The 21,541-nt window shown below is 43.9% G+C and overlaps 1 protein-coding gene across 2 annotated transcripts; it reads right to left on the reverse strand.

The window, feature by feature from the left end:
- Positions 1-71: 71 nt before the first annotated feature.
- LOC110505472 (serine/threonine-protein kinase PAK 6) lies at positions 72-21,060 on the reverse strand. 2 transcript variants are annotated; one of them, XM_036962863.2, is made up of 9 exons: positions 20,529-21,060; positions 11,650-11,897; positions 8,822-9,460; positions 7,380-7,913; positions 5,144-5,277; positions 3,717-3,843; positions 3,499-3,624; positions 3,198-3,332; positions 72-3,067 (listed from the first exon to the last, which is right to left on the reverse strand). In XM_036962863.2, exons 2-9 carry the CDS (start codon positions 11,851-11,853, stop codon positions 2,900-2,902), a joined length of 2,067 nt encoding a protein of 688 aa, XP_036818758.1. In that variant the 5' UTR covers positions 11,854-11,897; positions 20,529-21,060; the 3' UTR covers positions 72-2,899. The 2 variants fall into 2 exon arrangements, with proteins under 2 accessions (XP_036818758.1, XP_036818759.1); XM_036962864.2 differs by lacking the exon at positions 11,650-11,897 and having other exon boundaries at positions 20,529-21,048.
- Between the last annotated feature and the right edge of the window lie 481 nt (positions 21,061-21,541).

Genomic DNA, 21,541 nt, shown 5'->3' on the forward strand with positions numbered 1-21,541 from the left:
TAAATAGCAGTGATTAGTTGATAAATAGCAGTGATTAGTTGATAAATAGCAGTGATTAGTTGATCAAGATCAAGAGTTAATATGCATTATTTATTGATTTTTACAAAATGTCATAAATGTCCTACATAGAAATACAAATACATTAAATATATTGTATCACTGGTAAGAATACAAAGACAATGTGCAAGGTGTTCTCAGCTGGTGGACGTTCTTCAGCAATCACATGCCAAGCCTGTGTGCTTTATCTTTGCAAACCAATGCAAATGCTGTCACGCATACATTTTCTGTAGCAACACACACATTCTGTAGTTTAAAAAGTTGGTTGCAACACAGTGGAAGGGATGGTTGAGGCAAACACTAAAACAGCATCCAGGCATAAACACACACTTTAAAAAATTAAGTTAAATTCATACCATATACATACCATATACACTACCGTTCAAAAGTTTGGAGTCACTTAGAAATGTCCTTGTTTTGAAAGAAAAGCACTTTTATTTGTCCATTAAAATAACATCAAATTGATCAGAAATACAGTGTAGACATTGTTAATGTTGTAAATGACTATTGTAGCTGGAAACAGCTGATTTTTGATGGAATATATACACAGGCATACAGAGGCCCATTATCAGCAACCACACTCCTGTGTTCCAATGGCACATTGTGTTGGCTAATCCAAGTTTATCGTTTTAAAAGGCTAATTGATCATTAGATAACCCTTTTGCAATTATGTTAGCACAGCTGAAAACTGTTGTTCTGATTAAAGATGCAATAAAACTGGCCTACTTTAGAATAGTTGAGTATCTGGACCATCAGCATTTGTGGGTTCGATTACAGGCTCAAAATGGCCAGAAACAAAGTACTTTCTTCTGAAACTCGTCAGTCTACTCTTGTTCTGAGAAATGAAGGCTATTCCATGCGAGAAATTGCCAAGAAACTGAAGATCTCGTCAATGCTGTGTACTACTCCCTTCACAGAACAGCGCAAACTGTCTCTAACCAGAATAGAAAGAGGACTGTGAGGCCCCGGTGCACAACTGAGCAAGAGGACAAGTACATTAGAGTGTCTAGTTTGAGAAACAGATGCTTCACAAGTCCTCACCTGGCAGCTTCATTAAATAGTACCTGCAAAACACCAGTCTCAATGTCAACAGTGAAGAGGCGACTCCTTCTAGGCAGAGTTGCACAAAAAAGCCATCTCAGACTGGCCAATAAAAAGAAAAGATTAAGATGGGCAAAAGAACACAAACACCAGACAGAGGAAGATGGGGAAAGAAGTGTTATGGACAAACTAATCTAAGTTTGAGGTGTTCGGATCACAAAGAAGAACATTCGTGAAATGCAGAAAAAAGGAGAAGATAGTGGAGGGGTGCTTGACGCCATCTGTCAAACATGGTGGAGGCAATGTGTTGGTCTGGGGGTGCTTTGGTGGTGGTGAAGTGGGAGATGTGTACAGGGTAAAATGGATCTTGAATAAGGAAGGCTATGACTCCATTTTGCAACGCCATGCCATACCCTGTGGACGGCGCTTAATTGGAGCCAATTTCCTCCTACAACAGGACAATGACCCAAAGTACAGCTCCAAACGATGCAATAACTATTTAGGGAAGAAGAAGTCAGCTGGTATTCTGTCTATAATGGAGTGGCCAGCACAGTCACCGGATCTCAACCCTATTGAGCTGTTGTGGGAGCAGCTTGACCGCATGGTACGTAGGAAGTGCCCATCAAGCCAATCCAATTTGTGGGAGGTGCTTCAGGAAGCATGGGGTGAAATCTTTTCAGATTACCTCAACAAATTGACAACTGGAATGCCAAAAGCCTGCAGGACTGTAATTGCTACAAATAGAGGATTCTTTGACGAAATTAAAGTTTGAAGGACACAATTATTATTTCAATTAAAAATCATTATTTATAACCTTGTCAACGTCTTGACTGTATTTCCTATTCATTTTGCAACTCATTTCATGTATGTTTTCATGGAAAACAAGGGCATTTCTAAGTGACCCCAAACTTTTGAGCGGTAGTGTAAGTACAGTGGCTCTGCAAGTAAGTCCTAATATACAGGATGTATTTACATTATTTGTTCATCTGCTACATTTCAAGTTGATATTCTAAACTGAAAACTTATTTGCAATTTCACGTTACAAACCATTCACAACACTTTTCGGAAAAGTAAAATAGAATAAATATTAAAAGGAAAATTATTCCTTGAGCACAATAAAAACGAACAGACATCCCCTCATCTACACATTTGTCATGGTGATACTGGCGGCAGGTCTCTCATAGTAGCATGTTTTAAACATTCTGATCAGGCCGGGTCTGCCTTCATTTGGCCATGCAAATTGTTTACTGACAAGGTGAACTTCAGTCAGTGTCCCATATGGTTGTAGAGGTATGTAACATCAAGCTTCTCTCCAAGTCATGAGCTACCATAACTTGAGTCTATAGCACAAGCTGAAAATTCACTATTATCCAAACACTACAATGGGAAACTGCTCAATTACAGTAAAAGTTCACAATGCAGTTTACAGTTCCCTTGGATTTCAAGTCTGTATATAATGTACCAAGGCTAGATTGGTGTTGTGTCGGGAGGAATCCCATTGGATGTTGTCTATCACAGGTAGAACCAGACATTGTTGAAATGAGTTAGGAATACTGTTTGTTTGCATGCTACTGTTTCACTACACCAACTCACTGCTAAAGTGCTTCTTACAGTAGGTCTCTAGGCCCATGCTGTGCCATTGTTTACCAAGCCTACAGGCCTGACGCCATGAGCTCTGTAACAGCACCAGGATCTCAGGGTCTGGATCTGCTCTCTGGTGCTGCTCCCACACTGGGGTGGGTGCTGGGTGGGTTGGGCCTGGGCAGATCACACTCAGGGTGGGTACAGTAGTAATCAGGGATCAGCAGTGAGACATGCGCTTGCGGTACTGCTCCACCAGGGGCACCAGGCACTGCGGGGAGCCGCTCTGCAGGAGGAAGGGGTGTTCTAGCAGGTCTGTGGCGCTGGCCCTCTCCACTGGGTCCCGGGTCAACATACGGTTCAGGAAGTCTTTCAACACCGGGGATACCTATAGTGTAAAGTCCAAGCTAATTCAGCAGACATGTTGAAATAGAGAAAATATGTGTGTGTGTGTGTTTCTGTGCATGTGTAAGAGAGTATCTCTCTATGTACTGTATGTGTTCTGTTTGACCTCTGACCTGGGTTGTGTTCCGTACGGTGGGAGCTGGCTCATCCCTCAGTCTTCTCATGGCTGCAACGGGGGTCTCACTGAAGTAGGGGGGCTCTCCGTCCACCATCTCAACTACCATGATGCCCAGAGACCACACATCCACCTGGCAGACACAACAAACCAGTACGCAGTATACTGGATATCAGCAGTGTTGACATGCACATGAATACTGGACATCATGAGTATGTGTTTGGACACAGTTAGTATGCAGTAATATACCTGTAAAGTTAGTTAGGACACAGAGTCTTTTTGAATATCTTCTTTCTCACCTCAGTGCTGTATGGAGATTTAGAGATGACCTCCGGAGCCATCCAGTAGGGTGTTCCTACTAAAGACTTCCTCTTGGGAATGTCCTTACTGATCTGTGCACAGAACCCAAAGTCTGACAGCTTGATCTGTACAGGACAGGAGCATTACAATTAAATTATCAACAGTTATGAATACATGAACAGGTGTGTTCTCTCTCAACTCAATTCAAAAGACCCACCCTCCCATCCAGTGTTAGCAGTATGGAGTCACTCTTGATGTCCCTGTGGATGACTCCCTGGGAGTGAAGGTAGGCCAGGGCTTGCAGCACAGCCTCACACACTGTGGCTATCTGCTCCTCACTCAGCCTGCATGGGGGAGTGACATAGATACACACAACACTCAAAACTGCACTGCAGAATGGCTGTTGTTGTGTCACCCAGGTGATGCTATAAATGAATGGTGGCATAGGTGAGGTTCAGATGACTATGTGCATTCAGAGTATCACGTTTATGCATTTAGAATATATAGCCTAGGAGATTTTGAACGTTGAAGAACTGTGTTTCAGAACCTCCTCAGTAAATACCTTAGCACACATCTGCAGTTCAAATAACAAATCAGGCTCCTCACCACTGTTCTGGTAAATGGCTGAGGGATGGGGCTGGAGCTCTCAAATTCATAGACAGAGCTACGCATGCAAGGACTGAAATGTATAGTTTTGACCATGTTCTGAGGCTATACAATGTTTGTTAGAAATATAATTTTGACAAATAAATGGAGTAAAACAAGCTTAGATTTTGGGTTCTGATGGGGTACGACAGTTGAACTATGCTCTTTTTAAGTTATATTCTTAGTTATATTCTTAAAGAATCAATGGGTATATATCATTAATTTAAAAGTAAAAAAATGTAAGTAGCAATCGCAGATTGTTCCTTTAAGGCTTCCAGAGCGATATAGATTGTTTCAAAACTTATTTTGGGATGGATTGAAGTATGAAGGAGGTATATTTTAGCAAAGGGGTCTTATTCCAGACTGTTCAATCAAAACAAATACTAATCTAGGGCTCTGACAACCAATGAAAATTGCAGACTCCATCTGGACCATTTTAATATTTCTGCTGGCTAGATAGAAATGCACTCTGTCCCCATGTCTCTAGATACCTGGTTTTGGGGTCAACTCCTATCTATATAGTGAGAATGTGTCAACTTTCAGTTTGGAATTAAAATACATTGACAGGTAGTGTTAATATGCATTGACAATTTGTTTATGCATACAGTTTCTGATGTATTTAACAGCATGGGAGCATAGATTGATTCGTGTTTTTGGATCAAATTAAATTAACCACGTCATTTCAACATGCACAAATCTAATTATGTTATCAGATTATAGTTTCCCATAGGAGGACACAGTGTTTTGCTCTTGTATCAGTGAGAATGAAAGCAACTGTGCTTAGGTGCCTGTCCCCTCAAGCAGTCAGTAGCACACTACCACATAATGGTGAAAATAGGTACTGAAGACATGACTAGAATTTTGCTTTATCATTCTGTCACGTCTTTGAATTCTTGTCTCTTAAAAATGACTATATTTTACTTTTCATTGTTCCTTCAATACAATTTGCCCCCAATTGTTTATGGGGTAGTAGGTCAGATCTGTGCTGTGTCTCCATACCTGGTCTCAGACACGATGTTGGTTAGTGCTCCACCCTCTATGTACTCCATGATGACCCAGAGCTCCTCCTCCACCAGGGCACTCTTAAACATCTCCACCACGTTCCTGTGCTGGTAGTCCCTCATGATCACCACCTGGACAAACAAATACAGTTGATAACAGAGGTGTCACGTGAGGTTACTGATGATTTCAAGTGGGCACTGATGGGCAAAATAGGGTTTTGGGTATTATTGTCAGGGACAATAACTAACTGATGGACAAAATAAGGACTAGCTGGATCTAAGGGGGCATGTGTCTCCGCAGTTTCAATTGATAACAGGTGGGCTCTGTTACAGATATAGTATCTTAATTTGACCAGTTTCTCACAGCCAGAAAATAATCCTGCAGCAACAGGAAATGTGAATTATTATGTGCATTATAATGAATGGACATTTTTGTAGAGGGTGATCATTTTTTTTCTTAGGATAAATGAAGTCTGACATTTGAAAATGTAAATTATAAACTTTAGAAACGTTTTAAAATCTTGAATACATTACAATGTGCATTTCCTGCTGTGAAGGGACATTTTCTGCGACAACAGAGAGATCAAATTAAGATAGGATATACAGCACCAGTCAAAAGTTTGGACACACCTATTCATTCAAGGGTTTTTCTTTATTGTTGCTATTTTCTACATTGTAGAATAATAGTGAAGACATCAAAACTATGAAATAACACATGTAGTGTCCAAAAAAAAATCAAAATATATTTAAATGTGAGATTTATCAAATTAGCCACCCTTTGCCTTGACAGCTTTGCATACTCTTGGCATTCTCTCAACCAGCTTCAACAGTCTTGAAGGAGTTCCCACATATACTGAGAACTTGTTGGCTGCTTTTCCTTCATTCTACGTTCCAACTCATCCCAAACCATCTCAATTGGGCTGAGGTCGCATGATTGTGGAGGCCAGGTCATCTGATGCAGCACTCCATCAATCTCCTTCTTTGTCAAATAGCCCTTACACAGCCTGGAGGTGTGTTGGGTCATTGTCCTGTTGAAAAACAAATTATAGTCCCACTAAGATGGAATGGGGTATCGCTGCAGAATGCTGTGGTAGCCATTCTGGTTAATATGTGTGCCTTGAATTCTAAATAAATCACTGACAGTGTCACCAGCAAAGCACCCCCACACAATCACACCTAGTCCTCAATGCTTCATGGTTGGAACACACATGCGGAGATCATCCGTTCACCTACTCTGCTGCTCACAAAGAGACGGCGGTTGGAACCAAAAATCTCAAATTTGGACTCATCAGACCAAAGGACAGATTTCCACCGGTCTATGGTCCATTGCTCGTGTTTCTTGACCCAAGCAAGTCTTTTCTTATTGGTGTCCTTTACTAGTTTCCTTGCAGCAATTAGACCATGAAGGCCTGATTCACGCAGTCTCCTCTGAACTGTTGATGTTGAGATGTGTCTGTTACTTGAACTCAGTGAAGCATTTAATTGGGCTAAAATTTCTGAGGCTGTTAACTCTAATGAACTTATCCTCTGCAGCAGAGGTAACTGTGGGTCTTCCTTTCCTGTGGCGGTCCTCATAAGAGCCAGTTTCATCATAACACTGGTGGTTTTTGCGACTGCACTTGAAGAAACTTTCAAAGTTCTTGAAATGTTCCTTAATGACTGATCTTCATGTCTTAAAGTAATGATGGACTGTCATTTCTCTTTGCTTATTTGAGCTGTTCTTGACATAATATGGACTTGTTATTTTACCAAATAGGGATATCTTCTGTATACCACCCCTACCTTGTTACAACACAACTGATTGGCTCAAACGCATTTTAAGAAGGAATGAAATTCCACAACTTAACTTTTAACAAGGCACATCTGTTAATTGAAATGCATTCCAGGTGACTACCTCATGAAGCTGGTTGAGAGAATGCCAAGAGTGTGCAAAGCTTTCATCAAAGCAAAGGGTGGCTACTTTGAAGAATCTCAAATATAAAATATATTTTGATTTGTTCAACTTTTTTGGTCACTACATGATTCCATATGTGTTATTTCATAGTTTTGATGTCTTCACTATTATTCTGCAATGTAGAAAATATTCAAAGCAAAGAAAAACCCTGGAATGAGTAGGTGTGTCCAAACTGTTGACTGGTACTGTATGTATATGATGTATCCAACGTGATATATTGGTGATTTGGGGTGAGGTTTTGGGGGTCATTAAGGATGGTGTTGACTGGAGGTCTTCATACCTCGTTGAAAAGCAGCTCTCTTCGCTGTTGTCTCCGCAGGTCCATCATCTTCACGGCCACCTGCCTGCCACTGTGTTTCTCCCGAGCAATACACACCACCCCCGTCGAACCTTCGCCAATCTTCACAAAGTTCTCCAGGTACAACCGAGGGTCTCCCTTGTCTACCACCATCTGCAGGGCAGCCTTAAACTGTTCATGGGTCACCCTGGGGGGGTCTGGTGGCGGCCTCTGGGGGTGCTGAGGGGGTCTGAAAGCAGGGGAGCATGTGCCTGGGGGGCTGGTGGCCAGGGAGCCTGTGGGGGAGGGCCGGGGCTGGGAGGGGCTGTCCTGCCTGGGGAAGGGAGCATTAGGGCACCCTGAGTGTCTCAAAAAAGGGTCAGGGCCATTGAGTCTCAGGCCCATGTTGGGAGACAGTCCCAGGGTGTAGCTGGCTGAGGAGCGCACCGTCCTGTGGGGTCTGATGCCACTCATGAAGGGACTGCTGGGGGTGCTGGGTAGGAAGCCTGACTGGTGGTGCCTCAGAGCCGACTCTGCCTGGATGATGAGAGAGTAAGAGAGAGAGAGTTGGCTGTCTTCCCAAGGTCCCTCCCCTGCTTTATTACTGGATGTAAATAACAGTGCTTTACTCTCACACTATGCATTCACTTCACCTGGTATGCCCCTTGCTAAAACGCCATTCAGATATAGGATCTTAATTTGATCACTCTTTTGTTGCTGAGAATTTTTGCTCTTTTCATGAAGCCTACTTTTTGCCAGTGAATAGCCTAACCACCGATCAAGCAACATTATGGACTTAACATTCAAATCCTGTTGCTGCAGGATTATTTTGCTGTGATAATATAGGGCAACTTAAGATCCTACACCTGTAGGTACCTCAATGTACCCTTGAGATCTTGCTAAACATAGCATCTCTCAACGTTTACAAGCACATTCAAGCAATAAAGTCACAAATCACATTTTAGCACCTCTGAAAAAACAACAGCATTAATTGAGCAATCGACTGTAGAATGCAGTGATGCAGTCTGCTGTAAGATGGAGAGGAGCTATGGGCTCTACAAGTGTTTTCTATAAATGTTTCACCTAAAAAACTGTCTATGAAGTAGCTCACTGTCCATTATATGCACAGGGTTTTCAACGAGTAAAGTTGTTAATTGCTGTATATACCACAGCACAAGAGGCTGTTGAGGGGAGAACAGCTCATAATAATGCCGAAATTAGCAAATGGAATGGCATCAAACACATGGAAACCATGTGTTTGATGGATTTGATACAGTTCCACATATTCCTCTCCAGCCATTACCACGAGCCAGCCATTACTGGCCAATGTGAAATTGGTTGACGTATGTCTGTAAATAATATATCATAGTTGATTACATCAGCTAAGCTAAGACAATGTACATCTAAAATAGAGATGAGAGATAATGATGAAATGACATGCTTACCTTCAGGTCGTAGGAGGAGTATGGTCTGCTAGGGCTGTTGTGGGAGTGGATGTAGAGGTTGGTGCGGTACTCCGGAGGGAGGTGTCGCCCATGATCAGGATGGGGCTGCTGGACAGCCATGGCTGGGTTGTAGAAGCATGAGAAGGGCCTCTGGTTGTGTGGCATAACCCTCGGCACCTGGAAGTCTCTCCTCACCATCAGTCTCTCTGTGGGACTGCCCACCTCACAGCTGATATAAGCCCCTTTAATAGGCACCTGTATGGGCTGGGATGGAACCGGGGGTCTCTCCAGAGAGCTGACACTCACCTCGTAGGTGGACTTAGCCCTGGGAAGATCCCCGTTGGGCTGCAGGGTGATGCTCTTCTTCATGCCCATTTGGGGCATCCCACTCTCACTGTGGATGTTATGAGCCCTGTCCCTCCACTGCTGCTGCTCCATGTCATCCTCTCCCAGGTCTTCATACTGGTAGGTGTCCCCCTCCTTAACCTCCCCCAGCCTGCCAAGGGACTGGGCCCTCTTCCTGCCTGAAGGGCTGCTCTTCCTTAGGGAGTTGGAGCTGGTCACGGACAGCCTACTCATGTCGGAGATCATGGCTGAGATGTAGTCTCCATGGCCGATCATACTCCCACGCACAATGGTCTGAAAGGAGAGCAGTTATGTCCAGCCAACCACATTGACTGGAATGATCATAACATACTTAGATGCCTGTGCATTTGGGTGTGGAATAATGAGGGTGACACAACTGTCGCTGGAAGATTATTTTTAGAACTCTGAGTCTGAAAGGGAAGTTTGGGCATTCTTCAAAGATCCAGACTTAACTCGTTTTCCCAGTTAGTTTTGCTGGCAATATGTTGGAAGGACATATCTACATATTGCATATTTATTTTGTAGCATAGATGGTGATTTCATATTTTGGCCTGTATGCAGGCGCATCTATTTTGTAATGTGGTTTGTATAAAAACGGTAAAAGCTGACAGATTCTTTCTGACAAGTAAAATATCTAGCAGCACCCATCACAGTGGCATAGAGAAAGAGCATTAACTTGCCCTGACAGAACAAGATGACACAGACTTAAAAATGCATTGGCAGAAGGCCCTTTCAGTTTAACATAGAGAATAGGCCCATTGGCTGATCACTCAATCTCTGGGTAAAGAAAAGTCATGTTCACTGTTATGAGAGTCTTCCATGCGTCTGTCTTTAGTATGGTGCTCTAGTCTGCTCTCACAGCTGCACAGGTGGCTTAAGGGCTATTTATACCCTATGAAGACGGACCCCGTGTCACAATGTTGTTTTCTTTTGTCACAAAAGGGGTGGCTCCTTGTAGTGCATTCCGACATTCTACGTACTCCCGTGCCACACCACATGAAAATTGTAAAGCGCTGTATCATTCCTCTCGTAGCCATGGGGGCAGCGTTGAAGCTCGCATGGTTTGTAAATCTGATTTGTAGGCTATGTATCAAAGTAACCTATTTTGCATTGATAAGTGCATATAATCTCAGCGACTATTCAAACAATAAACCAAACAACATTAAAGCCTTATTAGAATCCCCCACAAAAAGGTATTTTGTTTAGAAGTGATAACTTTATTCTAGGCTATTTGAAAATGTCAAAGCAGTGCTTGTTTCTTCTTCTCTGTGACAAAAAAAGTTTAACGTTATATTTTTTAGATGATATGGGAGTGAATACATTGAAGCAGCATATCAGATTGGGATATTGTTGTAGGTTACACTGGGAACTATAAGAATATTTGACAGGGCATATTATTTAATTATACATCAGATTATTTCACATGAGATGTGGGAAGCTAAAAGGCTAGCTAGCTCGCAGTGTTTAGCCAACTTGCCAGCAGGGGAAGACAAGACAAGCCAGACTCTTCTTTTTGCTTTCACAAGAAATGAGAAGACAACAAGAAAACCTCTGTCACCCCTTGATGAATGTTGCTACTTGGGATGGGTGAGGTATCAGGTTACCCAAAGGTGCACGTGTTGCTCTACAATGTCTGACTCCACCCAGCGCACTCATGCGTGTAGATCTACACACGTGAAGACTAATTCACATCCCACTGCATACCCTTTACAAAGGACAGAATGCATCATTATTGTTCAAATGTAGCAAATGTGATCATGTTTCATGTAACCTCTCCAACCTTTGCCTCTGCCATGCAGGCTACATAATTTACAGAACACAAGACTCCTCTGTACTACCAATCCAATCCCGATGATCCCATTAAAACCATGACTCTGCTTCATAAGCTGACGAGGAGATTCTGAAATGCAAAGCTCAAACTTATCCACTGGTGGTAATGAAAATGTGTTATGTTTTTCTAAGGGGCATATCGGCACGAGCATTCAGTCTAGCGCAGAAATCCTTAGATTTGCAGGCTTTATCGCTCACTGGCATTTCCATTGCTGTACCTGCACTTTCTATTCCTCAGCGTGACATCTATGGGAAGGCACCATGGATCGTTATTAATTGCCTGCATTGAGTAATAAATCTTGGAGCCCTCCAAGGATTCATGTTGTACAGTCAGTGTACACAGCAGGGTCATTAGCTGAGCCCTGTGATAGATAAGAAAGCAATATGACAGGGAGAACAGCAAAGTGTTGACCACCACAGTGCTCTGCTGCAGTAAAGGACTCTGTACTGTAGTAAGAAAGCCTCTGCTAGAAACGCTTTAGATGGAGGGCTTTGAGGCTCACTAATACTGGAATATTCTCAGAAATAAAATCCTATACATTTTCAACTCTTTTTAATCTGTTGGAAAATACATCAAGAGAAAAAGACACCCAGTGCATACAGCCAGTTGGGCTGAGAATAAGGCCCAGTACCTTCTTTGGATTGAGCTCAACTGGGGTGATCCGGGAGGGGTCCACCATAGGCTTGGGCCTGCGGAGGTTCTCTATCAAACTGTGCCATTGGGTTGGCAGGCCCACGAAGCAGCCTCGTTTAGCATCAAAAGAGGTGTGCACCCGGTGCTCAAAGTTCTTTGGTGCCGAGATCTCTGGCCTCTTCTTTTTCTTCTTACGAAACATTGTCAGGTCCAGAAAAGTGACAGCTTGACAAATTCAAGATGGCCCTGCATAGACAAGAAATATATATAACATGTTTCTAAATCTGCAGCACACTTAACATCTACTGTACTGTTCATACCATTGATACAGTCACTTACAGCTCCTTTAATCTATGAACAGCTTATTATCCATCAATGTGTACCCCGAAGTGACTAAGCCATCATCAGATGCAGTACGTTCCCAGAAATCAAAATACAAGTGAATAAACTCAAATCTATCTGTCTAAAAAACATTTTCCATCTTCCAGACTGGCTTCCTGTCTGTCACTGGCCTTTGTGCTTTAGAACTCGTCTTAGGGGGACAGAGTGCATTGGGTTTGTAAGCCTGTGTGTAATGAAGGATATCTGGTCAATTAAGGCTTTTTCATTCTCTGTGCCCTTTTACTTACGAGCACACAGCCGGCCTCGCCAGAGCCCACAGGCTTCCAGAGCATTAGAGGGAAGAAAACACACTAAAAGTCTACCCACTATGCTACAGTCTGCCCACTAAAACCCCATCCCCATTCCAATGCTAATGAAGGAGCATGAATTTTTCTGGCTTGTAGGGAAAGTAACCACTCAAGCTTTAGATATAAACCCCTCTGCACTGACAGTGGAGTGGTATAGTGTAAGCCAAGGACACTGCTGTCATGTCTCTCATGGGTACCTACCACAAAGACAGTTATCAATTACATTACATCTAATGTCCTTAGCTGTACTAGGATAGAATTCACGCACATTTATGCTTGTGTATTTTCTTGAAAATATAATAGTGCATTTGAGCTGCTCTTTGATAAAGTGCTGTTGGAGAACATGTTTTGTTGAAAGCTGGTGGATGTTTGCTAGAACATCAAATAGGAACATGGCCGGTGGCCCACTGTAACAAGCTGGCATGACACGTTAATGACGTTGTCATATGTAACACAACAAATGTGCCTTCAGTTGAACATGGCTCATCTCCCATGATGCATTGTGACACAGTGGGAGTTTAGGAAATCACTACTACGGCATTCTGTAACTCAGCAGGCCATCACACTGGCAGCCTCCCCTCCCACACTCTACAATCCCAATCTCCCCCTCCAAGGATAATTCAAACAGAAGGTTAATATGCTAAGTGTTGCATAAGTGTATCATTCTGTGCTCTCCCTATGTACGTAATGTGGAGCTGGGAAGGAATTGAATTCTGACAGGGACACCATAGCGTGAGGGAGGCTGGCAGGAGGTGGGGTGGGTGGGCTTGAGGATAGAGCGGGGACCACAGAGCAGGGTAGACCTGACTGTGGTTGTAGACGGGGACCTTGTTTTTCACTCTAAAACACAAAAAGGCTTTTAAGGAGTGTTTGTCTTTTGAGTTTGATTAAAGAAAGGTTTGAAATAACCAGAAAGTACATTACTGTTTTTTCGCTCCATTTGCCTGGTTCTCTAGTTCTGTGTCTGTTCAGAACTGTGCATTTGCAGATGTTGGCACTACTGAGCCAAATATTTACACAAGGCTCTTGTGTTTCCTGTACAATCAGATCTATCAATATTTACTCATGAGTGAAATATAAGCTACTACCGTCATCCGGTGCCAGTGATAATGGGATGATACCATCACAAACAGAATGGCTGCTCTCAGTGCTCTGTGCTGTGTGCTGCTACTCTATCAGGCATCCTCGCTTTGCAGAACTGCAGATTACAAACACAACATTATACATCACTATATGCCTTCTATGCGGTTCCTTTCAGAATAAATGGGAGTTACAAAGTAAAGAACCAAGTAATTGGACACAAATAAAAACACAGTATCTTGATTCATTCTCAACAAAATGAATTGAAAAGTAGATGATTTACAAGTTGTGATCACAGGCTTCTGCCCTTACATCGACATATCAGAATCCACTGAGCTAATGACTGTTCAGATAACAATATCTTTCATTTCAGCCCATAGGAAAATACTTTATATACAGTATATTCATGCAGAGCTGAACTTGCAGCTGCTATAATAACGGTTTCTGGTCACATACTTCTGAACTACTGGGACTTGACCCCATGCCTCAGCAGCTTGCCTTGAATCTATCAAAGTGCTGAAGCAAAACTTGGCCACATGCTGTCAAGGATATCAGAAGGCATAGAGGATGAGGTCATTCTAAATTGTGCTACACTTGTTGATTTCTTTCCAACTCCATGAACACACGTGCAAACATAGCATAGATCCAAATACCTGCCATGAACACAGAACCAATCATGCGTACCTTTCACAACTGATTTTTAAAGATTGATGGTTCAGTGCCATCAATTGTTCAAAATCACTTTTCAAAGGGACACATGCTAAACTCTTTACCTGGCATACTGGCCTACTTAACGTTAGAAAACATACTTACTCTTGTAGTACAGTCTGATCAATAATCACTACTCTAAGTTGTATGAATTACAACCCTGGTTTTTAAAAACAGACAGCCTATAATTCCAGAATGTGTCAGTGTCCCTGTAAACAACATACCTTAGAGTGCAAACATGCCTTCATACCCAACGCCCATCTCTAGATCTAAAAACAGCCATACCACCCTGTGAGCAGCTTTAACAGACAGACAAGACTCTCAGTTATCCCATCAATCCAGACCCATAGAGGACAGGACTAGTGATGGGGGGCGTATGCACCCCTTACCATATTCTTAGAAGGGGATATAGAGATAGCGAGATATAGAGAGATACGAGAGGTATTGGATTTGCTGGATGTGAGTCCACCAAGCTTAAGTGAATGTTTTCCCTATTTCGTCCTGACTGACTTTTCATCCTTTTTGGCAGGATTGCACTGATGTAGGGAGGATGAAGGTTACTATGCTTGTAAGATCAGTAGCGTGTTCAGCCCTCCTGTGATCCAATTTTAGGACACAGTTTCTCCCACGAGTGCTGACGCACGTTTGTTGTTCACAAAATATGTGTCAAATTGTGAGGTGTGGGTGGGAGATGGGACAGAAGGTTATCCTCTTTTTGTGTTTGTCAATGCATTAATAATCCAGGGCTGAATTACACAGCTAGACCTGTGCCGTGGCATAGATACCATCAAGGTCTTAACTGCTGTTTTGGACTCTGCAGTGCGGTGGTGTGGGCTCAGAGATTTCTATTCTATCAGCTTCATTATGATGCCCGTTTTGCCCTTTGAGTGTAATGAGACTGCATTGCCTCTCAAGGGGGGTGGAGGTGGAGGGGTATGTTTTTTCAGTACACACACACACACACACACACACACACACACACACACACACACACACACACACACACACACACACACACACACACACACACACACACTCTGAGGGAAGGATAAAGGTACACAAGAAATGGACGTGACTGGACGGCACAATTGCAGTGTTTATGATTGTGGTTGATGCTGCCCTTTCCTTCAGTAGCCATGCCTGTCTAAAGAGTCACTTCTAGTGGCAATAACAGAGCTGAGTCAACACGCAATAGGGTGATGATTATTGTTTTAATTTAAACGTTTAAAAGGTGTAATCAGACTGGATTCTTATGACACATAAAGACATACTCCCTCCGTGTATATTTCATTAGTAAGTGGTCTGGTATATCATGCAAGTGTTGTGCAAGCAAATGAAAGGGGAGACACACTATAGAACCTGCACTAAGTTACTCATTGCCGGAGTGTGACTGTAGAGTCACTGGGGGCAGACCTTCCTCATAGAGGGAAATGGGGTTTCTTTGCTGATGGCCTCAATCATCATGTTACCGTTACTCAGTATAACATGAGCTGTTACAGGAGAGGGTACAGTACTCTACACCACAGTACATCATATAATAGGAGATAAATTATATACATCCTAAAGTGGTTTAGGATCTAGACAATAACATTGCAATGAAAAGAAAGAAAGTGCATTTGTGCTTAATGTTTGCTCCTCCCAAGTGTGGTCTTTATTTGAGCTAGTGGTACAACAACAGCATATAAAAACAAAAAAAACGTATTGTTACATCGCTAGCTCAAATAAAGACCACACTTGGGAGCAGCCAGCTATGTACAGTATACCCTGGGGCTAGATCATGAACCACATTCATTAGACACTGTAGTTTATTAAAGTAAAGCTCTAAAACAGAAGAATATTCTGGAAAAGTGAGTATGCAAAACTCACTGAACTAGGTCATCTGCCCTTGCAAGCTCCAAACTCCTGTTAAGTAAGCAAGTCAGAACTGCATCAAATCACTGAAATTCTGGTTTTAAAGGAAACTGAAAGCTTTTCCATCATGTTCTTAGTTCTTATTTTCCTTGAGTGACTAAGAAATTAGTTTCAGAAATTAAGAATTGTCCTTATCCTAAAACTTTGCACTGTTTTAACTTCTAGGGTAGAAACAGTGCATGACTGCTCATAACTTTTGGCTGAATATTGACAGTATGGAGTGGAGGAATAGTCCAAAGAGATAGAAAGGTGTGTGGGGGGGGGGGGGGGGTATTTAGCAAGGGCTGTCAGTATTGTCGCCGGACACTGACAACATTTCAATGGTTTTGATGTCTTAGTTTATCTCTTTTTGTGTTGGAACCTCGCCACGTGTTGTCCTCCCTCCTCATCACCAAGAGACTCAAAGACTCAAACTTTTATATGTCAACGTTGACTGGCTTCAATGGCTGTAAAAAAAAGCCATAATAGGAGGGATTTGAGAAGGGGACAGGGAGCTTGACAGAGAATATACATCATTCTGCCTAAATTAGATTGGCACAGATTCTCCAGGCCCAGTAAGTGTGAGAGAAAACGGCTTAGTTCTTCACTAGGCCAGAGTCGATGAAACACTAACAGAGTCATGTAAAGTAAAAGCTAGCTCTTATCTACCCCGAGCACCTTGACATAATGACACTGTAAACAGCACATCTCAAGTCGTAAGCCCTGGTGTGCTATTCCCTCTGTTTGCATCCACTGCCTCCGCTGATCCTCAACACTGGAGCTCCCCAGGGGTGTGTGCTCAGTTCCCTCCTGTACTCCCTGTTCACCCACGACTGCATGGCCAGGCACGACTCCAATACCATCATTAAGTTTGCTGACGACACAACAGTGGTAGGCCTGATCACCGACAATGACGAGACAGCCTATAGTGAGGAGGTCAGAGACCTGGCCGGGTGGTGCCAGAATAACAACCTATCCCTCAACGTAACCAAGACTAAGGAGATGATTGTGGACTACAGGAAAAGGAGCACCGAGCACGTCCCCATTCTCATCGACGGGGCTGCAGTGGAGCAGGTTGAGAGCTTCAAATTCCTTGGTGTCCACATCAACAACAAACTAGATTGGTCCAAACACACCAAGACAGTCGTGAAGAGGCCACGACTAAAGCCTATTCCCCCTCAGGAAACTAAAAAGATTTGGCATGGGTCCTGAGATCCTCAACAAGTTCTACAGCTGCAACATCGAGAGCATCCTGACCGGTTGCATCACTGCCTGGTATGGCAATTGCTCGGCCTCCGACCGCAAGGCACTTCAGAGGGTAATGTGTACGGCGCAGTACATCACTGGGGCAAAGCTGCCTGCCATCCAGGACCTCTACACCAGGCGGTGTCAGAGGAAGGCCCTAAAAATGGTCAAAGACTCCAGCCACCCCAGTCATAGACTGTTCCCTCTACTACCGCATGGCAAGCGGTACCGGAGTGCCAAGCCTAGGACAAAAAGGCTTCTCAACAGTTTTTACCCCCAAGCCATAAGACTCCTGAACAGTTAACCGAATGGTTACCCAGACTTTTTGCATTGTGTGCCGCCCCCCCAACCCCTCTTTTACGCTGCTGCTACTCTCTGTTTATCTTATATGCATAGTCACTTTAACTATACATTCATGTACATACTACCTAAATTGGCCCGACCAACCAGTGCTCCCACACATTGGCTAAACGGGCTATCTGCATTGTGTCCCACCACCCGCCAATTTGATGCTACTGACACATGCCTGTACCAAATAAATGCTCTAAAAAGTCCTAGCTCCCAAATCGCCCGGCCATAGGGTGATATCTAGTCAGTTGAACCAGTGAGGTGTGGGGGGCTGCCTTGTCAGCTCGGGGATTCGATCCAGCAACCTTTCGGTTACTGACCCAACGCTTCTACTAGCCAGGAAACCTGCTGCCCCGTATAGAGTACTTATAACTGTTCCACTGAGGCCTATAGGCAGTAGGGAAGTGAAGTACAGTACTGACCTGCACTCTGTTTGATTAAAGATGCTACTGGCTTCCACCAGTCCTTTAAACAATCTGACTCTCAGCAGATAAATACATATAATCTGGTTAGTCCAATGAGACAGGCCAAATGGCCTCTCAGGGGTGTAATTTATTGATGCAGAATTCCGCCCTAGCTATCTTTACTGTACACCCTTCTTCCTATGAAAGGGACAAAATTACAAAATATATGTTTTCCCTCCATGTTATCAATTTGCGGCAGCTCAGTTCCTCTTCCGTCACCCAGTATGGGCGCTGTCTCATCACACAGTGTGACTGCAGGGCATCCTGTCCTAATTTTACTTGGTCGCGTTCTAATCCTCAGTGTTTGACATCTCATGGCCAGTGGCCACAGAAAACTCTTAATGCCCCCTCTCCTCTCCTCTCCTCTCCACTCCTCTCCTCTCCTCTCCTCTCCTCTCCTCTCCTCTCCTCTCCTCTCCTCTCCTCTCCTCTCCTCTCCTCTCCTCTCCTCTCCTCTCCTCTCCTCTCCTCTCCTCTCCTCTCCTCTCCTCTCCTCTCTTGGCAGACACGACTGTGAGTCGAGCATTCCTCTTGCCTCCAGCAGGCCCACATGTGCACAGTGCTGGGCCGTATGCTAAGGGTACAGTATGGGAACTCTGTCTCGGCAGCACCTGTGTGCTTCTCCATGGGGTCCGTCTGTCACCATCCCAGCTGTACCTGAGACAGGCCAGCTCGCTTGTCATCGCCTTGACAGCAATGTGAGGCAGCGCTAGACTGTGAACTTTTAGAAAAATGAGGGACAGAAAAAAGAGGGTTCCAAACAAGTAATGACGTGAGAAGAGGAGTCACGAGTGTGTATGACATGTCACTCACCCTCAGCTAGCATATGTCCACCTGGCTCTGTGCGCTCCATAAAACTCCCCTCTCACATACTCTTTCTCTCCCTCCCTACCTGGCCTTCTTGAATATCAATGAGAAACCTGAGAAACAAACACATGGCGTGTCCGTTACCTCTGGCTGTGGTATAAAGAGTGTCCAAAGTGTAGTGTTAACTCGAATCTGTAGAACCCCCACCAACTAATTAAACACACTTACAAAAAATAGAACAGGGTTAATTAATGACCGATCAGGTTATCTGAGTGCTAATTATTGATTAACCTCAATTAATCCTCCAGCACCTAGGAGTGGAGCCTCTGCCACTCCTAACCATCCCTGGTCTGGGGAAGCTGAGCTCTATAGATCTGTTGATCCAGGATGTCCCAGAGCAGCGCTTCTCTGTCTGATGGTTCTAACTGGCCATTAGCCTGCTAGTTAACAGAGGCAACCCTGTGCTGTGCAGCAGGTGCAGAGGGGCCTTTCAGCTGAGTCAAACGGGGTCAACTACTCACAACTCATTTACTGGTGTGAGAGGTAAGTGGTGCATGTCATACTGCTGCAGTCAAACATGTATGATTAAGGCATAATTGGCAGTATAACTTCAGGGCATGTGGTTAGAGTTTCAACCTACGGCAGTTATAAACCAGAGCAGAGATTCGTCAAGTTGTTGATCGTACCAGCAATCCCATGAAAACTATATCCCATTATATTATCTCCTTGGTGTAAGTACTTAAAACAAGACTAGTATAACGTAGACTATTAATGTAATATAATCTACAGTATAAAACCTTGTAAAATGGCATGAGTGGTTAATTGTCAGTCTGCCACTTGGTCTCTGCTATTCGCTGAGCAATTCTTCTCTGTATCCTCATTTCCACAGAGTACAAACACGTAGCAGTACATTACAACCATCCTGGCACACTAAAGGAACACATTTTGTGCATGATGTCACAGAGCAGAAGAAGAAAGCTCATGTTTATCTAACAAATCCCACACTCGTCAGTTTGTTCCCCTCCCTCGGCATCCACGTAAGCATAACTATACATACAGCAGCTGGATCCCTCAGTCAGCTTACAGTCAGCTTACAGTCCCAGATAAGGACAGATGCATAGGGACAACAATGAGTACCTTTATTCTGCATGCATGCAATGAGCATGGAATACTATAGCTTTGTCTGTATTGTCTCAACATGATTCATTCTCTGTCAAAACACAGAAGTATCTGCTTGCTCACCAGACACTCTGGGAGATCATTTCAACAGAAGCTGAGGAGAGAGAGAGAGAGAGAGAGAGAGAGAGAGAGAGAGAGAGAGAGAGAGAGAGGGGGGGGGGGGGGGAGAGAAAGAGGACGAGCAGGTGAAAGCAGCATTTCAGTCAGTCTTTTCTTCTCTCCCTTATTACCACCTGGGCTTACTGCATCCTGTTCTCTCTCTCTCTCTCTGATCTCCTCCACCACCGCTGTTGCCTTCCGACACCGCACACACACACATAGACACACACTACCTTGTTCATTATCAATGGAGCTAAGCCTCTTTTCCCTTTTTCTGCCCCATGCCCCCATCCCCACTCCCCAGATGGAATACACAGGGTGTGTGTAGGGATTCATTAGTGGGAAAAAAAACCCGTCAGTCTCCTTACCTTGCCGATCGCTGAAGAGGAGAGCCTCTCCTCCAGGAAGGGAAGAGTGCAAGAGTGAGCACACACATTTACACACACACACTTGTTATACACACTCCCTCACACACACCCCCACACTCTTGCACATACACACATGCATACACACATGCATACACACACACACACACACACACACACACACACCGTCGAGGAGGGCTGGCTCTCAAGCAGACGCACACTGCAGGCTGCTGCTTGCTTGAGAAAGCCTGATGCATTCCTCCCTCCAGGCAGAAACACACACTGCCATCTCGAAAGCTCTTTGTTGGGGATGATTCATCCCCAGCTCCCTCCGTGGCTAACAACTTGTCCGTGCACCGCTATACCGCTGCCTGCTCCTGGGGACACAGGGTGGCCAGTGACAGGGACAAAACCAGAGGAAAAGCCCCATCCAAGATGCGAGAATATCACAGCCATGCAGAGTTCCTTCCCTCCCCCTCTCTCTCTCTCTCTCTCTCTCTCTCTCTCTCTCTCTCTCTCACACACACACATCCCCTCCTACTCTCTCTCTCGCTCTCTTTATCACCTCCCTCCCTCCTCCCACCCTCTCATTGGGTTGTCTTTGCAGTGGCCCTAAGTTGATATCAGCGTGCTGTGTGTGTGTCTGTTTAGGCTTGTTTCCAATGACTGAAAGGGAAGTAGAGCTGCTGTACACACAACCTGGGATACCTTTCATCCATCTGGTCCCCCTTTCCTTCTGGGGGGTGATATTAGAACAGTAACCGAAGATGCCTTTTTCTCCCTGCCTGGTCAACAGATGCATTATCCATGTTAATGACAGGGTCGGGGATGACAGTGTTTTTTTCTCTAACAAAAGATATCTGGAATTAAGGAGAATGATTATAGCAACAAAAAAAAACACAACAATAAGAAAATGAAATACATAGCAGAAATAGCCTGCAAGACTAACAAGATTTAGGACACTAATACATGGTCTTTTGATTAAAAAATACTTGTGCATGAGCTCTACAACAACC

This window comes from Oncorhynchus mykiss, chromosome 25, assembly GCF_057628025.1.
Source record: "Oncorhynchus mykiss isolate SJ-2025 chromosome 25, ASM5762802v1, whole genome shotgun sequence".
NCBI classification, from domain to species: domain Eukaryota; kingdom Metazoa; phylum Chordata; class Actinopteri; order Salmoniformes; family Salmonidae; genus Oncorhynchus; species Oncorhynchus mykiss.

What these genes read in the sequence shown, in the direction of transcription:
- LOC110505472 (XM_036962863.2), bottom strand. Translation starts at nt 11,853, where the DNA reads ATGTTTCGTAAGAAGAAAAAGAAGAGGCCAGAGATCTCGGCACCAAAG. An exon ending in GAGAGCTGCTTTTCAACGAG is followed by an intron (nt 5,278 to 7,379) that starts GTATGAAGACCT and finishes TTGTTTGTCCAG; the next exon opens with GTGGTGATCATGAGGGACTA. An exon ending in CCGTACGGAACACAACCCAG is followed by an intron (nt 3,068 to 3,197) that starts GTCAGAGGTCAA and finishes TTTACACTATAG; the next exon opens with GTATCCCCGGTGTTGAAAGA.